Source organism: Cygnus olor, chromosome 2 (assembly GCF_009769625.2).
Source record: "Cygnus olor isolate bCygOlo1 chromosome 2, bCygOlo1.pri.v2, whole genome shotgun sequence".
In the NCBI taxonomy this organism is placed as follows: Eukaryota; Metazoa; Chordata; class Aves; order Anseriformes; family Anatidae; genus Cygnus; species Cygnus olor.
In genome coordinates, this window is record NC_049170.1 from 85,385,657 (window position 1) to 85,405,288 (window position 19,632).

The 19,632-nt window shown below is 35.8% G+C and overlaps 1 protein-coding gene across 6 annotated transcripts in view; it reads left to right on the forward strand.

The window, feature by feature from the left end:
* SEMA5A (semaphorin 5A) overlaps window positions 1–19,632 on the forward strand; it is a 332,344-nt gene that overhangs the window by 214,956 nt on the left and 97,756 nt on the right. For all 6 annotated transcript variants that reach the window (XM_040548220.1, XM_040548219.1, XM_040548221.1 and 3 more), the window contains exon 11: window positions 842–1,046. In XM_040548220.1, coding sequence (XP_040404154.1) covers window positions 842–1,046 — 205 coding nt within the window. The remainder of the gene's footprint in view (window positions 1–841; window positions 1,047–19,632) is intronic.

The following is a 19,632-nucleotide window of genomic DNA, read 5'->3' on the forward strand; positions in this document are numbered from 1 at the left end:
TGACTTGAGTATCCTTTCACATCACTAATGTTTGATAAATGTTGTGAAGTACTGTTTTACTTCTCTAATGCATCTGTGTATGAGTAAACATGAAGATGTTTACATACTCACACATGCTAAGCATATATCTAGTGTCCTCAGTTAGTTGAAGACCTAAACACAAAGATTTTAAAATTAATTGCTGCTTATCTTGCTTTGTTTAGTTGTGTTTGGAATTTGTGCATGTGATGAATAAATACACAGAAATTAGTATAATTTTTAGATATACAATATGGTCAGTTCCAAAGCAAACATATCTTTGCTATGGATAACATTTTTAGTAAGATTTATAGTTAGAACTCTATTCTGTCCATTCTTGGCTAATGAACACAAAGTCTGAAGAAGCTTATAGAACTGTGGAGAACTGTGCTGTGACCTGGGATTCCTGTCAGACCCTGGCTGTGATAGAGATTTCCTTTGAAAATTTGTAATGGCTTTAGCACTGTGTCTGTGTAGATTGTGAAGAAAACTAGTGATAAATTTCTGATAGTAGCTTTTCTTCTTGCTGCCCTGTGTGCATAAGTTATAGCCAAATATTACTATAACCCATCTGTAGTCAGTCTGGTGCCCTTTCGTATTGCTTGGAGTTAGGGAGTCCCCTTAGTACTGCCTCAGGAAAGTGGAGCTTCCTCAGTCACTGTGTGAACAGTCTGATCAGCACCGAAATGTGCCATGAATGTGGAATTCCAAAGTGTCACTATAATACACAGTCTTGGTATTCATGTTCTTATGCTCTAATTCAGAGAGTAAATCTGTTGTTATCGTTGAGGCATATGGTAACGTTACTTTTCTGTGTTTGCAGTGCGGCACCATGGACCAGGGTTTGTATGTGAATCTGACTGAGAGGAATCTTCAGGATGCTCAAAAATTCTTCTTAATGCATGAAGTCGTTCAACCAGTTATTCCAATTCCTTACTTCATGGAAGACAATAGCCGATTTTCTCATGTGGTTGTGGATGTTGTGCAGGGCAAGGACATGCTCTTCCATATCATCTATCTTGCCACAGGTATGAACTCTGTGTTGTTGTGATAACTGCAAAAGTGTGAGGTCTGTGAATTTTAATGGTCTGTAAATCAGTTTGGCAGCGTGTGTAACACCTTGAACAACAGTTTGTTGTTGTTGTTTCGTTTATGGCAGCATTACCTCTGCCTTTACATTTTCTGAGTACACTAGTTCAGTAGTTTGCAGTGTCTTGGTTTATATAATATTGTGAACTTAGATGTTGGTGTCTTTACAGTTCTTTGAAAGCATGAAGTCTATGCTACTAAGGGAATGAATGGCTGGAAATTCTATAAACATGAATTGACAAGTTTCTCTCTTCTATTCTTTTTTATGTAGTTAAGGGTACAATCACACTCAAGGTTCATACATTGCTTCAGTTCTCTGACTAAAATTGTCTTGATTAGAAGTATTGCTTTCTAGGTTTAAAATTTCATTCAAGCTTCTTAAAAACACTGAAGGTGTCAGAGAATTGATTTTGCAGAAGAATGGTGTCCCTAACTGATACTGAAATATTAGGTTGGAGTAACATGTTTAGAGCTTTGTGGCAGAAAACTTAGGGCAATTCTCACATAGTTAGTTCTAAGCACATTAGCAGGGGATATCTCATCTAAACAGTGGTTTACTAGTGTGCCTTTTTAGTCTCATAGTGAGTAAGCACCAAATACAAAAAAAATTAAAGAAATAATCTGTTGATCAACATGAGGAAGAAAAATCCTGTACAACTAGTTATTTGTTCTTGCAATCAATGAGGTCAATTTCTATAGAATTTAATCATAATCATCACATCAATTATAGAGAAACTGAATCATTTTGATCACTCTTAAATATGATTTATTATTGAAAATTGTATATTCTGGGACCTCAAGGATCATCTAGTTCCAACGCCTCTGCCTTAGGCAGGGATGTCACCCACTAGATCAGGTTGCTCAGGGCCTCATCTAACCTGGTCTTGAACACCTCCAGGAATGGGGCATCCACAACCTCTCTGGACAACCTGTTCCAGTGCCTCACCATCCTCTGAGTGAAAAATTTCCTTCTAACCTCTAATCTAAATCTCCCTCTTTTAGTTTAAAACCATTCCCCCTTGTCCTATCATCATCCACCTGAGTAGAGTCCTTCTCCATCCTTTTTATAAGTATTTTTTTTAAGTATTGAAAGGCTGCGATGAGGTCACCCCGGAGCCTTCTCTTCTGTAGGTTGAACAGTCCCAGCTCTCTCAGCCTTTCTTTGCAGGAGAAGTGCTCCAGCCCTCTGATTATTTTTGTGGCCCTTCTCTGGACCTGCCCCCAAGTCCTTCTCTGCAGGGCTGCTCTCAATGAGTTCTTCTCCCAGTCCGTGCTCATGTCCAGGATTGCCCCAGCCCAGGTGCAGCACCCTGCATTGAGACTTGTTGAACCTCATTAGGTTCATGTGGGCCCATTTCTCAAGCCTGTCGTGGTCCCTTTGGATGGCATCCCTTCCTTCTATCATATCAACCGCACCACTCAGCTTGGAGTCATCTGCAAACTTGCAGAGGGTACACTCGATCCCACTGTCTATGTTATCGATGAAGATATTAAACAGTACCGAAAAATGTGCATTGTGGTTCAATATGTGATTTATTTTTCCCCTGAAAACATTATATCTTTTTTTTTTTTTTTTCAGTGAAGATTATTTCTTTTTAAGTCTGAAGAGATTTTTGAGTAATTTGGCGCATTTGGGTGGGACAGTATTTCTTGTCATATTATCCTGGTAGATAAATCTTTCTAATTGTGCTCCTGGAAAGACGGGCAGTAATCTGAAAGTCTTTAATAAGTTAAAACTGTACTTGGATTTGGCCAGTTGTCGTTGAAACAACCTGCTGGTCGGTAAATCATAGCCTTTTAAGCGAAATCATGCCTATTCTAAGTGCAGTTTGTACTGTAGCGATCTGACAGAAACTGAATTACAGAAACATGTACTTGGTTTTATAAGAAGACACTGTCACTGTGTTGTAGGATATTTACATTATAATGACAGCATTGAGAATGATGTAACGTCGCAATTCTGGTTGTTTTCAGTTTTTCTTACTATTTTTCCTTTTATATCTGATTCAAAAAGTGAGGATATAAAATTTCAAGTTTCATGGTTCATTAATAAAGTGTATTCAATAACAGTTCCAAGTTCTTTTTATGCATCCTTCTTGCTGCTAAAAATATGTTGCTTGTATATTCCTTATGATATATACTTGCCCTTTACATTTATTCTTCTCTGTACTTCTGTTTTCAGTCATTTATGGAAGTAGGATTCTATGGTAGCTGAATCTTTAGTCTGACACCAGTACATGCTTTTATGTAATCAGAAAGTATGTGTTGCATGAATGTGAGAAACTGTACGATAAAGAAACATAAGTAACAATATAGTGTTATGGAAGTTTTTTTTTTCTGATAGAGCAAATTCTATTTCACTTTGATTTCACCCAACTGCAGGGTGTTTTTTGTTTTTTTTTTTTTGTTAGCGTTCCTTCTGTGTGCACTCCCAACTGAGCATAAGTACTAAGCTTTATTTAAAAAAAAAAACAAACAACATTAATACTTACTTTTCAGAAACATTAGCTGATTGGTAGAAGTGAAAATGAGCCTCATGTTTTTATATAAGTACCATACCTACAATACATGAGGGTAGTGTTAAAATACCCAAGTATATCAAAATACATCGTGTGGTTTTCTTAAAATCTTATGAACTGGGGGAAATGACAGTATTTCTACCTTTTTGGTGTGCAAGTCACTTTAATTTCATTATATTGGTAATGATGCAGGACCTTAGTTCTCCATAGAGTTAGATTATCTTGTGTAGAAGCTCTGTGACAGTTAGTGCTGAGTTTGCATCCTAAACTGCATGTGGTAAAAGATTACCAAGACAACACTGCTTCTATAAACAACAGAAACTAGAAGGCAATGGTGTTAACTGTGGAAACCAGCACTAACTTTAGAACCATAGAATCATAGAATGGTTTGCGTTGGAAGGGAACTAAAGATCATCTAATTCCAACCCCCTGCCATGGGCAGGGACACCTGCCACCAGACCAGGTTGCTCAAAACCCCATCCAAGCTGACCTTGAACAATTCCAGGGATAGGGCATCCACAGCTTCTCTGGGCAAGTCAAGTGATGGGTCAGATTTCCCAGAGAGGTTGTGCAGTCTCCACCCTCGAAGGTTTTCAAGACTAGACAGCTACCCAGTCTATGTTACAACTAGTTCTCCTTTGAGCAGGAGATTGGAATTGAGACCACCTGAAATCCGTTCCAACCTGAATTATCCTGTCTGTCGCATTCCAGTACAGTATGCAAATTGGTTGGGCTAAACTGCATTTTTAAACAATCCTGTGAGAATAGATGTCACTGTACTACTTGGTGCCAAAAGGGAAATACGTTCAACTCCTGATAACTGGTGGTAAGGAATTTATACCTACTGCCATAAAGCAGGATGGATCCAACCCATGCTGTGGGGGATGTATTCTGCCTAACTTTTGTAGTTATAATTCATTGCAACATTCTTACAAAATTGCCTCTTAACATTCATGAAGCTGATTCAGTGGAAAGGTGAACATATAGATTAGATTGAATACAAATGAATGCTCTGTCTTTGTTAATCAAAGCAAAAATCCTATTATTTGAAGCAGATAGGCAGTAGTTAAGAGAAAATTCCTTCTTCCCTCATCTCACATTCACCTACTTCTCCAACCTGTTATCAGAATTACAGGTATGACAGAGGAGAATAACCCTGACAGTATTAAAATGTAATCTAATTTCATTAAGTCTTACACAGACATAATATTACTTAAGGAGAGACTGGGAATAAGCAAACAAATGCATTAATCTGCTGTGTAAACAGTCTTCATTTCTTAAACCTCTGCCAAGTCATCATTCTTCTGGAGATTCTGATGTGCTGGGATTTAACAGCTACTGCTGGTATCAAAAATATATTCTACTACTTTGGAAACACATCTTAATCTTCTGCTGCCCTGACTTCTAACAGAGAAAGAAGGGATATATAAATTCCTGCACATTTTCTGTTGCTTAGAACTAGCACAGTGATGCTGTCTTTAGGCAGGCAGAAATCTCTGAAACATTTTTCAGTGGTTCAGAACTGAAAGTCAAGGAAAGAATTCACAGAAGTTCTGAACTACAAATTATCTCTAATAATAGGTTAAAGGTGGAGCAGGTTAGTGAATGATCTGACTAGTTCTGACTGCTTTTTAAATTTCTAAAAAGTAAAAACAAAATTGTGTTACATATTTCATAGTTTTGTGTACTTTCCCCTTTTCTCTGTCCTTTTGTCCTTTTCTCCTCTCCTTTTTCTCTCTCCCTTTAACTTTTTTTCCTTTTCAATTTACATGCCTAGGTGTCCTGCGATTAAAAACTTTGCTAATATAAAAAAGGTCTCCAAAGCATTTTTCAGGATACTGCAACAAGAGCAAAAGCTTGAGAAAATATGCTCCAAGTAGCTTTTATTTAGAAGGTTGTTACAAAACGTATTGATTTATTGGAACAAATAAGAAAATTCTTAAATTTGTTGTCTTAGATTAGTTTGAGGGTATTCTGAAACCAGTTTCTGGTTGCTGGCTTTTGAGAATTCAGAAAAAATAATATTGACATTGTCTGAAAATAAATTTCAAGGTCATATTTTTAAAATGGTGGAAAAAAATCCCATGTTTTCTTAGTACTTGTCTCAGTGGGCAAAATATATACCCTCTGTATCCTGAGCAGAAATTATATATGCTTGGTGGTGGATCTTGATTACGGTAATTTATGCTTTAGCACTGATGAAATTGGGGTATAGCTAACTTACAAAGATCTAGTGAAACGTGAAGAAATATTTACTGTTGGTTGCATAGCTTATCTCTATGCTAAGAGTGGGCTTTTCACTGAACTGAGCCTGAATTTTTGTACCATAAAGACAGGTTTTATTTGAGACTTAAAGATGACCAGAGTAAGTTACAGAAGCTGTACCAAGAAGTTCAGGAAGGTAGCATTTTTTTTTTCCCTCTTAAGACCTCAAAAATATACATAGCAATGGAAAGAATAATGATTAAAAAAAAAATCGATGATACACATGAAATAATGATTATGAAGGCACGTGGAGGTTTCACAAAGAAATTTCAAAAGGAAAATGCAGATGGATTTTTCATACGTTTGCCTACAGCAGGAGAATAACAGGTATTAAATCTACACAAATGTAACATTTTTTCTGTTGAAGCCCTCCCCGATGTTGCAGATTTTCCAGAGATTAGTCCTTACCTCATGAAGTGATTTGGAGTATGCATGACATTCATTGTGGAAATGCTATCAAAACATTTTGTATTTCTCCCATTTGTCTTACTAGATGAGAGTAAATTGATGCAAAGTAGTGCAAGATTTGATTCCTCCACTTTTTGTTACAATACTATCTTTTTACTTTTGTTTTTGTTAGCCATACAGGACACATTTTGCTAAGGAACAACCCAAGATCTTAAAAAGAAGAAAGAGGGAAAGGGAAAAGGAAAAGGAAAAGGAAAGGAAAAGGAAAAGGAAAAAAAAAAAGCAATGAATATGTGGTTTTGCTTCAAAATCTTGGAGGAAATATTGCCATTTTCCTGGTTCTGATCAAAGTGTGCAGCTTTCATATTTAATGAGCGTAGTGTCATAATATAAGCAGTAAGTGTGAAGGTATGGACCTTAACATTATAAGCAAAAATATATGCTTATATACATTTCATACATGGTGAAGAAAGCAGCAAAGCTTAAATTGACTGCATTTTTTTTTCTTTCCAATTTGGCACTATTTCTGACTGTATTGTCTCAGGTGTGTTGGGATTATTGAAAGTAATCTGCAGATAGTTTTTGTAGAAAGAAGCTCTAGATATTTCCTGTAAGCTTAAGAACACCTTTTTAGTCTAGAAACTGCCATATAAATGCAATAATAACAATGATCAAAGTAGTTATAATTTGAGTCACAACTCAAGTGTGAAAGTGGTAGGTAGACTATTTGTATGTATTAATGCTTTCTAGTTCAAAAACAGAGCAGCAGGAAAAATCAGAGTGCAGATAGATAATGGGGCATACGCACTGTAGCAGGCAATAGAGAGTTTTAAAACTCTTTCTCATCTGTTAAGATATTACCAAAATTAAAAGAAAATGGTTGCTTTGTTTCTCTGTCTTTCCTTGATAAAGGCATAGTGTGTTTATACACAGTCCTAAAGCTCCACTTCAATGTCTTTAAAACTACTTCCCTGTAACTTCTTGTCCTCCTGGCCTTTTGCAGTATCATTTTAAGAGGTTTGAAGCATGGACAGTTTCCAATTACTTTTCTGTCTGGAAATGGTGCACCTTGGAAGACACCAGTCTTCCAAGATCAGCAATGTGATGATCATGAACATTGTTTAAAAAATTATGCAGTAAATCATCAAAGGAATAACCTTATCTTCTGCTCTTTTTACAGTGACCATTACCACTGATAAAGGAAAATCTACTTGAGTGAACACATTGTTTATATTATTAATCTTTCCATGAAACATTTTGCTGCAAAGCCTGGAAAAAGATTGCATTGTTTTGGCTTTGAGAGTCTAATGTTCACTCTGGGATTCATGCTAATGTTATTACTGAGAATGCTTCTTATATGCTCTTGCCAGAATAAGAATATTTATAATATTTTCCATACAGAATCAAAAGAAAGAAGGATAGTGTAAACCTTAGCCATTTTACTAGGTAATTTAAACACAGAAAGGTTGATTTGCCACTGCCTTATGTATTGTGTCACCTCTACTGGGCAAAGTGGCTTTAAAATGTTACCAGATTGGAATGGCCATGTTTGAAGTCCAGGCTACAAATGATACTGTCAAGCTCTAGAGAATCAAACCCTGAATTGTCGATGTTTGCTACTGATTTCCCTTGGCTTTTTCACTCTGTGTGGAGATCTTTCTTTCTGCCAGCTCCAGTCAGATAGCGCTAAAGAGGTTTCTTAATAAATTGATGACTCTAAGTAGAGCTGGTTAAATTATTCATTGACAGCAATTTATATGTGAGAACCATAGCCCTTTATTTGGTTCACAAATTACCCACTATTTATTTGTAGTCATTTTTTATTGTTATTGTCAACTCAGAAATAGGTCATGATTTTGATTAGTTTGTTGCTGGTATTTGCCCAGATAGTTTGTTCATATTTTAGATAGCATGTTCATGAATTGCTTGCTGCAAATAGGTGGCATTTGTATTCTGTTCTCATGGGATAAATTTAAGTAGGAGAAGCCTTTTTGTCTGTTCACAAGTTATGGTTATGTCTTTGTAATTGCCCAGCTCTATTGGATAAAGACTGTAAATAAATGTCCAAATAACATACGGCGTGGGCTCTTCTGTGCCATCACTGGAAGTCAGAATTCGTGCCAAAAGCAGCTACTGCCCAAAGAACAGCCGGCTCTGTTTGCATGCAAGCAAGACTAATACACAGGCTAAGAAGGGGGGAAACTGTGAAGAGCTGGTTGAGACTTTGTCTCCACCTTCCATTCCACTCCAAGGAGAAAAGCTCCTTTTTGTCAAAGTGTTGCTGAGCTCTCAACACTTGTTTGGCTACTTTACAAACTTAGGATGACCAAATAACCTTCCCTTCTTCCTTCCAAGTTTTTTAGAGACTATCACCTCATCTTCTTGGCAGGGAAACCAGACTGGAAAACCCCTACATTCATGTGTTAGTAGGTGATTCTAAGCACAGAATGTGAACCTGAGGGTGAAAGAGGTGTTCCTGCTGTCTTTAAGGCTGAGGTCTCTAGTAGCACCTGAACCTATATTCAGATGTCTGCTTTTCTTTTTTTTTTTTTTTTTTTTTTTTTTTTTCTCTCTCTAGAACAAACAATGTAGCTCTTGTGGGAGTACTCAGTCAGTGTTCAGGACCCTTCTTGAGAAATGTGGGGTGGAAGTGTTCCCTTTCAAGGGACTTGGCTATACAAGAGCTTTTCAGAAAGCATTGGGCATCTTGGTACATTACTGAGCATTGTAACATCTGTAGAATATTCTGCAAGGCCTTTTACTTTTGAAAAGCCTTTCATTTAAGGTGAAGAGTGACTTAATGAACCCACTGCCAAACAAAGAAGAAAACTGAATACTTATGAAATCAAAATATTTCAAACCCTACATGAAACTCGACCCTGAAAGGAAGGAAATGGAGGATCACAAGTATGATGACATCATATATATGGTAGTCAGTGTGAGCTGTGTGAGTAAAGTTATTTTTATATAGGATATTCTACTGAATTCTTTTTGTTCACATTTATAGGCTTCTTCATTTTGCAGCATTTTTCTCCGTAAGCCTCAATAAATCCAAATGTTTATGACTAAGCAAATATAAGCAGTGCCACTAGTAATCAGCGTGTTTTTTGTTGTTTCTTATTTATTTATTTATTTTTCCTGAAAGAGTAATTGTAAAGGAAATATTACGTTACTGACAGTATTGTGGCCTTTCTATGAAGTGTCATGTAACCTGCAGGTAGATTCACAAAAATGTAGATTAGACTTCATCTGCATTTTGCTATATCAAGGCACTGAGTAAGAGTCATAAAAAGCATTTGCAGCGAAGACTCACTTGTATACAGAGTCATTCCTTTAATTTATTTTTTATTTTTCTTATCTCACAAATCTTGGAAATTTGTTTCTATAACTGCACATGTTCAGAAGGAATGGGAATAACCACAACCAACATAGTGGCTAGATCACTTGTCTAGGAGATAAGAGCTGATTTTTAAATATTGCTCTATTGCCAGATGTCCCAACTTCTAGACTCTTATACAAAGAATATAATGTAATATGATAATATACATTATATATTACAGCTATTACCGCTTTAATGTTCTAGGTTAGTGAGATGAAAATCTGCTAGGGAGGACTTCTAGGTTCATGTCTCTAATGGCAATTTTGCTGCTGCCTCATGTCCATTTACTTCCTAATTTACATTCTGTTGGAAAGAAAACGAGTGACAGCATCTTTCTTTCCTTCTCTATTTTTGGACAAAAGTTGTGTTTTAGGCTGAAACTGCTGCTGACATTCCGTGCAAATCATACTGGATTTGTACTGGTTATATATACTGGATTTGGCTCATCTGGAGACAGAGGCATACAGACATGTACTGTGCAAGCTGCAAATGAGTTTGAGTAGAAGATAGCCCTTGACTCATTCTAGTCAGCCAAATTTATAATGCTACTGGATTGCTACAGCAGTCAGTTGTCTTTCTGACACTTCCAATCAAAATAGCCGGATATGACTCAGTTAAGAAATCAGGCAAGGTTTATTGTGAGTTATTATCTGAGAAGTAGTTTTCTCCACTTGTGCATGTAAGTGCTTCTTTGATCTGGGCACTGGAAAATTTATTCAGTGGGAAAACTACCATATTCATAGCATGCTTTGGGTAGTACAAGGTACTTATTTATTGTGGTGGCACAAAGAGAAGACAATAAAAAAGTAATAGGAGCAGTAAGCACTCCCTGTCTGGTCAGATCCAATCAGAGTTAATACACCTCAACTTTAGAAGACTGGCAGTGATCCAGGGTCTGTATTCCATAGTGATTTTATCCTTTGTGTACAGCATGGCATTTTTCACTGCTGCTCTGTCAGATAGCAAGCTTTAAATCATAACAACCATTTCATCTTGCAATTAATATCTGTTGGGTTTTTTTGTTTGTTTTATTTTGTTTGTTTTGTCTTTTTTTTTCTGCTGTTTTATTAAGAGGTTACACATTTTTTTGGAGGTACTTATCTCCACTATCTGAGCAGTTCAGTCCTAGCTACTGATTAAACATGTTAGCAGGTCTATCTTAAGTTGGAATGTTTTCTCTTCCTGAGAAGAAGCTTCTGGGAATTTAATATAGACTTATTATTATTAGATACATTTTGAATTGTTTTATTTAGCAGCAGCCTTATAATTATATTTCTGTTTCCTTTCAGAATCCATCATACGAAAATTAGGTGTCTCTTGACAGGTGTAATGTTTCCTGTTCAGAACCAATAGACTACATATGACTTGTGTCATCTTTGCCTTAGAGTTTCAGGTTTTGTGTGTGCATGTGTGATTTTTAGTAAAATAAAAGTTGGATGTTGCCAACAAGAATGTCTATAAATACAATATATTTTGAAATGGGTGTTCTCTAGAATATATGCTTTCACATGTAGCTCTTGATATTGGATCTGGGAAGTGGTTGAATCACCATCCCTGGAGGTTTTCAAGAAATGTGTAGATTTAGAACTTAGTAGCATGGTGCAGTGGTGGAATTTAGTACTACGTTAAGGGTCAGACTAGATGATCTTAGAGGTCTTTTCCAACCTGAATGATTCTATGAGTCTATGATCATCTAACTGGTCTTAGGGAGTAAAATGTTTTCATGTCTGGGAGTAAAAGAGTGTTGTCAGTCACACTGCTTTCAACCACCAAAGAGAAATGCTGTATCTGAACTGTAGCCTAATTTGTACTAATTTGCTTTTGTTTGGAGGTACAAACTAGATAGCTCACTTGAAGTAAAACCTTAGGTACATCCCTAAGGAATCCTTATATACCGTTTCTTGTCATAATATGATGATAATAAGAATTCATATCCAACAAACAGAAATATTTGAGACTTCTAAAAAGTAAAAGTAGTCTGATAGCACATGCAGGTTAATGTGCATATGGGTGGGATTTGTTTGCTTCAAATATAGTAATTATTATAAAAGGCAATAAATATGTACGTCTTCTTTTGGTTGTAGGTTTGATGCACCAACATAGTCTTGACATTTGTTCTGTTTCATTTTGAACCTGACATTAAAATGCATTCTTTTTCTAAGCTGGAAAAATGTGTCTTTTTGCATGCCAGCCTGCTGTAAAATAAAATAAAATAAAATGCTGACTACGTTTGTCATGCTCCTTGTAAATTTTGTTTTACTGAGTTATTTTTATGGACAGAACTTGGGTAAATTAAATACAAATGCAGCACTAGGTGATCACTTGGTAAGATCAAGGACTTTGTGCTTGATGTTGTCATGAATTGTGCTTTTGCTCCATATTGTGTACATGAGATTTGCTGATACCTTCACAGCGAAGAAAAAGAGAGAGTGCAGGGTATTAAAGCTAAATTTGAAATTGTGTGAGTCACCTGTTTGCCAAGTCCTGAGAAACATCTTTCTGCTCCCCAACTCATTAAAGCTTCATGTTATGCTGTAGTTTTAACCACGTACTCTCTGCAAAAGCATCATTTCTTAAACCAATGTTAGTATCTAAAGTATTGCAATGTGTTTGAATGCTCACATTTTAATATAACTTTCTCAAGGGGATATAAATAATGATACTTGGTATGGGAGCATGATTGAGTAGCTGTGCCTTGAGCTCATCTGATACACATCCATAGGATTATCCTCCTTTATGAACACAGCAACGTGACAGAGAAAGGCCGTTCCATTGATTCAGTGATCCTAATGGCAGCAGCACCCATATGGGGTATGAAGAGCTGTGATTTAATTCCTCTTGGAGTTCAAAGTTCAAAGCCATCTGTTCCACCTCCTTGCTGAATGCTTAATTCAGAAGAGAAGGGGTGGCTGTGGATGGTGGGGGAAGCCTCCTAAATCCACTTATTGGTGGTATATTATTCTGCAGGCAGAATGCATGGTTCATCTGGCCTGAGAGAAGAAGCACAGCAGCTCACAAGCCAAATAGGCAGAGAATTCAGCTAGAGAGGTTTTATTGCTTCCAGACCATGCTGCAAGGACTATTAAAATATTTTTCCAACGCCTTTTTAAATGAGCAGACAGTGCTCTCTGAAATTCCCCAAGGATACGAAAGGCACCTTTTACTTGCAGAGCATAAAATCACATCAGAACCTGCTGAAAGCAAGGAAGAGGTGCTTTTCACAGACTTAGTATATATTGCTTATCTCTCTCCCTCCCTGTTCCCAGCAGTTTGATACTCTTCCTCAGAGGTGCATGGTAATGCAACTCTCAGAGACCATGATTTTTCTTGGCTGCAGCTGAGACTTTCGTTCAGCTATCTCCTGTACATCAAGGAAGAATTGGGTAAATGTGTGTCACTGGTTTTGATTTTTCAGTAAATCAAGCCAGTGTGCCAGAAAACAGCATAACAAAAGAGGTTCGAAATCTCCAGTGAGAAAAGGTAGTAAGCTGTTCTTATAGTTACATAAAACAGTCTTAGAAAAAGTGAAGTTTCAAGGTGTTTTTCTTTGTTGTTGTTGTTTTTTTTTCCTTTAGATGGTATTACTATTCTGAATACCAGTTTCACACATGAAACCTCAAGAGAGAGAAAGATGGCAATTGGATACAGATCTCACAAGCCTTCAAATTGATCCATAACAGCATTTTCTTTATTAAAACTTTTATAATTGAAAAATAATAAAATGATCTTGCAAGTAAAAGATTATGAAAAGATACTGCTTCGTATAGTCTTAAAATAGGTACTGCTTTATGTCTTATAAATAAAAGTAATGCAGCACAGATTGAAATTTTAGTTATTAAATAGTTTTGCATTGACTGTAGACTGTAAAAGATCTGTAGCTGCTATATAGGTATTAGGTACGTAGCTGCTTATAGGTATTCTAAAGTTACATTTTATTTCTGAGTAAGTTCAGTGTTGTGTTATAGATGGTTTCAGCACCTCCAAATCTGACAAAATTTTATGAACATGCATCTTATCTCTCTCACTCACATCTTTGATGAGCTGAAAATCTCTTATCAGATTGAAAATGGAAGAGAAGTAGTAAATAAAGGTGTGACAATGAGCATGATTTTTGCAAAACACATACATTTTGAGATTGTTAGAAGTACTTTGTTTATTTTGTCAGACAACATGAAACATCTGTTTTAGTCTTAAGGAGAGTAAAAAATTGCTGCTAGTGTACACGAGCTTCAATCTAGCAAGCTGAGAAAGGGGGTGATTTGATTTGAAAGTCTTTCTTTGTGAAGGAAACAGACCTAACTGATGTGGAGTCTGAGATGGTAATCCAGAATGTATTTTGTTGCTTAGCATGGGTTCTTGCTTTAGCTTCTAGAAAAGACCAAGGGGAAGCAGTAAAAATAAATTTAAATTTTAGGGATTACCAGCTTGAAGCTCATAGACATACTCTTTCCAAAAAGGCACGTTGCTCTGCTTTAGCTGCTAGTTGCTTTGCATTTTCATCTCAGATAAATCTGAATTTCTCTTTAGAAATTGAATTGTCTATTTATTTGAAAATTTTTGAATGAGTTGTATTTAAATCCTTCAGCTGGATTTACATTCCAATTCAACATGAGACATGAAATGGCCACTGAGGGATGGTACACAAATTACGCTATTTTCTAAAATGTAATACCTTTTTGATTCACAGGCAACACTGCTAATGGAAACCTTAATAGTACCAACTTAGAATCTATTGTACTTTGAGGAGCAGAAGATGTTGCGTTTATTAAAGTGGGTATTTAACACTTTGCATGTTGATTACTGGAAGCTTTTGCTGATTCAACTGCAAATTGAATGTGTTCTTGTTGGTTTTGATAATACATGGAAATTAAGTCTACAGGGAATAGAAGCATTCTAAAGAATGCATTATGTTTAAAAACTTTTCTCTGGAAAACAGTAAAGAAAGGATTGAGATGTCAGTTGTCGTGATTTTCTTTGACAGATACATTTCAAAAGTGTTGTATTTGAAGATTGAAACTAAATTCCTGTAGCGTGTTTGGGGTGGTGGTGGTGTTTAATCTTCAATAGTCAAACAATCCAGAAAATGCGTTAGGGCTACGTTATCTTGTCTTCATTTTATTTTTGAGCAGTGTTCTTTGTTAATTTGCATTTTCTTTATGTCCTACCAAACACATGGCTTTGTTTGAGGAAACCTCCTGATTTTGGAATAACTAATATCTAGATCAGTGCCTCTTCATCAAAAGAGTTGTTGAGGCAGCAATTCAGTATCCTGTGTAGAAAGGATAGTACATAAATATTCCCTTCATAAAATAAATTCACGTTAAATTTTGACATACGGTCATAAGAAACTCTTGTTTCTTATGGAGCTACATCTGAACTTCTCTTAGAATAGGGCACTAGAAGCTTCTCTTGCTAAAAAAATGAAATTTGTGTCTTGATAAAGCATCAGAATTCCATATTAATTTTTTTGAGGTGCATTTTTTTTTTTTTTGAAGATAGGATGGAAAGTAAAGAGTATACATTTAAAAATATGACAATATAGTACTACTCAGTAAATTAAGGTGGGAATTTTAAAATCAAACTATATTCTTTTTGTATCAATCTGTAGAGGTACTACATTTTCTAATAATATTTTTAATTTCTAAAGCAGAAGGGTTGAAGCTCAGTCTTTCACTTGTCCTTTGGGCTACAGTGTGATAAAATCTATTCCTGTAATTCAAGTATATATATATTTCAGAAAACTGGAGGTAAAAGATACATTAAGTAACAGAGGATGATTATTTTCTCTTATCTTCTAAGCCTTCTCCCCTTGCTTTAAAACAAATTGTACCCCACCCCCACATGGGAAAACCAATTACAGCAAAGATTTTAATTATCCATATTCTAATGATGATTTAACTAATTTTAAAGTTATTTTAAGGAAGGGTGAAAAAGAGCGGGTTTTGAATGCTCTCATATTCTGTGTACCATATGCATCTATTTTATTTTATTTTATTTTATTTTATTTTATTTTATTTTACACAGATTGCTAAATCATAAGGCCTGGGCTTTCCCTTTCTAAGCACAACTGGCGGCTGCATTAGCTGTTCCTGTGCCTTTTTTCTATGTTGAGCACATAAGCCATTATGCAACCTAATACTTTCTGTCATTGCAATAAATTTCTGCCATTAACCAAATGCATGTTTTGCTTTGCTTTCTTTCGGTTCCTGCAGTAGAAGAAAGTAAATACCAGTGATTAAATTTTATTTTTTTCTGAAGGATGTTTATTGATCATCTTGCACTTTCTTTGATTTTGTAGTTATGTACTCTGTACATTATTTTGTGTTATATCAATTTATTCTTCTAAAAGACGTCTGCTTTAAAGACAACCCTATTAATACCCTATTTTTTTATGGTGTTGAAATAATACAATTATATGATGAATGTAAATACTGTTTATATACACACATGGATAATATTTAAAATAAATTTAACATTCACAGATTTTTTCTTGCATTTCAACAGTCTTAGTACAGTCTGAATATTTTTATTTTCTCACTGGAAAAAATGATTTGAATAGAAAAATAGTATGCAAAAGCACTGTATAATGAAAAAAAAATCAAAATAGTTGAAAAATACCATTTTCTGAAGTACATTTCAAATTACAGTCCTTGAAAACATATGTAATTTGTATCCATTTCAACTACACTTCAAAATGTATTCTCACAAATATGCATCTGTTAATTTTAAACTTTAGCTTAAAACAAAAAAAAAACTGATTACTATGTTGACAGTTTTTTAAGGGTATAAAGCAGGCTGTTTTCACAATATATCAAGATAGAATAGTATATTTCTTGCAGAGATGATACGTCATTCAATTTGGTTACAAATGTTTAGCTTCCACTTTCTCTCTTGTGTTGACTGCGCCTTTCCTCCATATTGGCCACATTTTTTTCATCTCTTAAGTTATTGCTGGATAGGCTTAAGACATTTTACTTTTCTAAACAATATTGTGTAGGAAAATAGTCCCTTATTTATATCGGTTGTTCTTAGTTTATAATTTGCAGTCAATTTTACTGCTTAATTTTTTCTTGGTATATGTAAGCAATGGAATTTCAGATCTTTCAAGGCACCTTGTGGTCCTCAGAAAGTACAGGAATACTTGTTAAGTCACTAATATTAGGGATACAGCTGGCATGAGGATATACTTGAGAGTAGTTTACAAGTTAGTTTTGTTGGCAACTGGTACAGTTTAGAAGGCACCAATGACTTGGTTTTTTTTTGGCAACATTACTAAAAGCCAGTACCATAGGCTTCTCTTCTGAAAGATGTTGACTTAGATTCTGTCTTCTACTGCTGTTTTAGGTTGCTTTCAAGAGACAAATCCCCTGTCCAAGGTCCTATGCAGAGCCATATTAAAATGAAGATTAAATTAGGTTTTGTTTCAGTGTCAGCTATGGCAAGAATTAAGACTGTTTCCCCCCTGAAAAGTAAAGAATAGATTTATTTTTTCCTTCTTTTAAAAAGGTGAACACATATACTTTGATTCTGTCTCACTTTGGACATTTTGTAAAAAATGTTTTTACTTGAATGCAGCAATCTTTTATAATTATAATTGCTTATATAAGTGTTGATTCTTATCCAGCAAGAAGTTGCTACAGCTTCTTTTAGTGTCTTTATTGCTGCTAGGAAACTCAAGAAATTAGAGTTTTTTTAGTTTGTTGCATCTGCCATTTGTTTGTGTGTTCATTTTCTATTGTTCTTTGAAGGTGTCACCACTGATTTTCAAGCGCACTCTTGCAGTGTTCTCCATTGCTGGCTGTGCTTTATGCCATTTGTATCTTAAACTTTCCTATTTAGTTTTAGAGATCATACTTCTTTGATTTTGAGCCATTACCATTTTGTTCATTATGGACTCTGTAGCCTCCAAGCTTGTTCTCTACAATCTCATCTCACGTTTTCCATTCAGTTCTTCATAGTCCCCTGTGCATTACATATTAATATTTCAACTAGATTTTCTTTCCTCTTCAGCTTCTTTCATAGTTACTAGATTTCTAACATGCCATTGCTGGTTTTGTCTCTTTAAAAGTCTTTCAGTACAAGTTAACACAGCACATTATTTACTCATTGTGACCAATATCAGTATCTTTTGCTACTCCTGTGTATACTTGGTAATCCTTAAACCACGGCTGACAGTGTCTGGATTTATTCCAGCATGTCTTGCGTACTCTCAGGATCTGAAGATGCCATTCATTAGGATTTGTCAGGATTCTTCAATAGGAGTTGGACTCAGCTTTGACATTTGTGATGAAACTGGGACTTTCACTGTGTCTGTGGGGAAAAAAAGTTTCATCCGTTAGGCAGGTTTGTGTTTACTGTTCTTCGCAGTTACTTCTGGGCAGAAGTGGACAGTTAGCGTGATTATAAAGAATACATTCACTTGAAAGATTTTGACAGGTCTGAAAAGCTCCATGTCCCAGAGCTGCATTCAACAATGATTTCTTTCCCTACCTCTACTTTTTGTTTCCCTCCTATTATTTTTTGTTTCAACTGTGATGTGAAAATGTCTGAACAGTCAACACCTCTGAGGATGGAGCTGTTGCAGGTTCTTTAGGAAACCTGTGATCTTTGTGATATATAATATTGCACACTGTAGTAGAATTGGAACCTTGAGCAAAGTACCTGGCTTTTGAAAGTACTGGTGTAATGGTTATGATTTCTGCTGTAAGAAAGCCTGGCATAGCAATTATTTACACATTAGCGTAGTTTGAAGAGGTTGATAGCTACATCCCCTTGCTAGATACCATTCTCTAATCAACATAGCTGCCAATCCAGGGAATCTGTATCTCTCTAAAAGTTGCAGAATAGAAACAGATCATTACCCTTGTTTGGGTTTCTAGATGGTCCATGCAAATCAGAAACATAGTCAGGAGGAATTTAAAGCAAAAGAGAGAAGTTATGGACGAGTAGAAGTAGGAGAGCCTGCTGAGGCAGTGGTAGATCTCAGATAAGATTTTGTTCTTTTTGACTGAACAGGCATATGACCACTTTGCTGTTGAAGTAGAGCGTTTCTTTGGGATAATCTGTAGGATCTCTGACACTGCTTTTTCACTTAAAGCCCAGTCATTTATGACTTTTGACATTTCTGTATGAGTGCTGATCCTATCAGAAGATAAATGGAAAAGGAATCATTTGGGAGATGCTGGAAAAAAGCAGAAGCAAATGGGAGGAATGGAGACTGTACGCCAAGATAAAAAGGAAAAAGGATGAGAGCAATGACAGCTGTGGTAGGGAAGGCATTGGTACTGCAGTTCTCAAGATGAGAATATTTTATTTGCTTGTAGAGAAATATACTGCTATAACCATATTCTCCAGGCCATAGATCCAAACTTAAAAAATAATAATAAAAAATAATAAATGCAGTTCTGACTTCTACAACAAACAAATTTGACGAGGAGAAGATCGCAAAACATATTCTCTTGTCCATATTCTCTTGTTTCCTAAATTAAATGTGCATGGGAGGAGGCCTCCAATCCTGTTTGTTTGTTTGTTTGCTTGTTTTTCCCTCTTTTGTCTTTGGGGAAGTGTCAGCAAGTGACTCAGTCTGTAGATACCAGGCCTGGCACAGTGGCAGGAGGGAGTGTTAGTTTGTACGAGAAGCAAACAATGAATGCATAGTTGATTTTTTGCCTCAATACAGAAAAAAGATGGCATGCCAAGCACAGTATATCACCAGTCACACTGAATGTGTTGAATGCCAGTTAGACAAATGGTATAGAATTGTACTAACATCTACAAAATGATACCACCTTATTTACCTGTGTAAAATGATTTCACTTGTCCTTCTTTTCTTCCTTTCACTACATTTTTTTTCCAATTTCTATTCCCCCTAAACTCATCTGTTTTTCACTCAGTGACTAATGCAGACATTAATTTTGTTTTATTTTATTTTGTGATAGTTCTCAGACCACATTT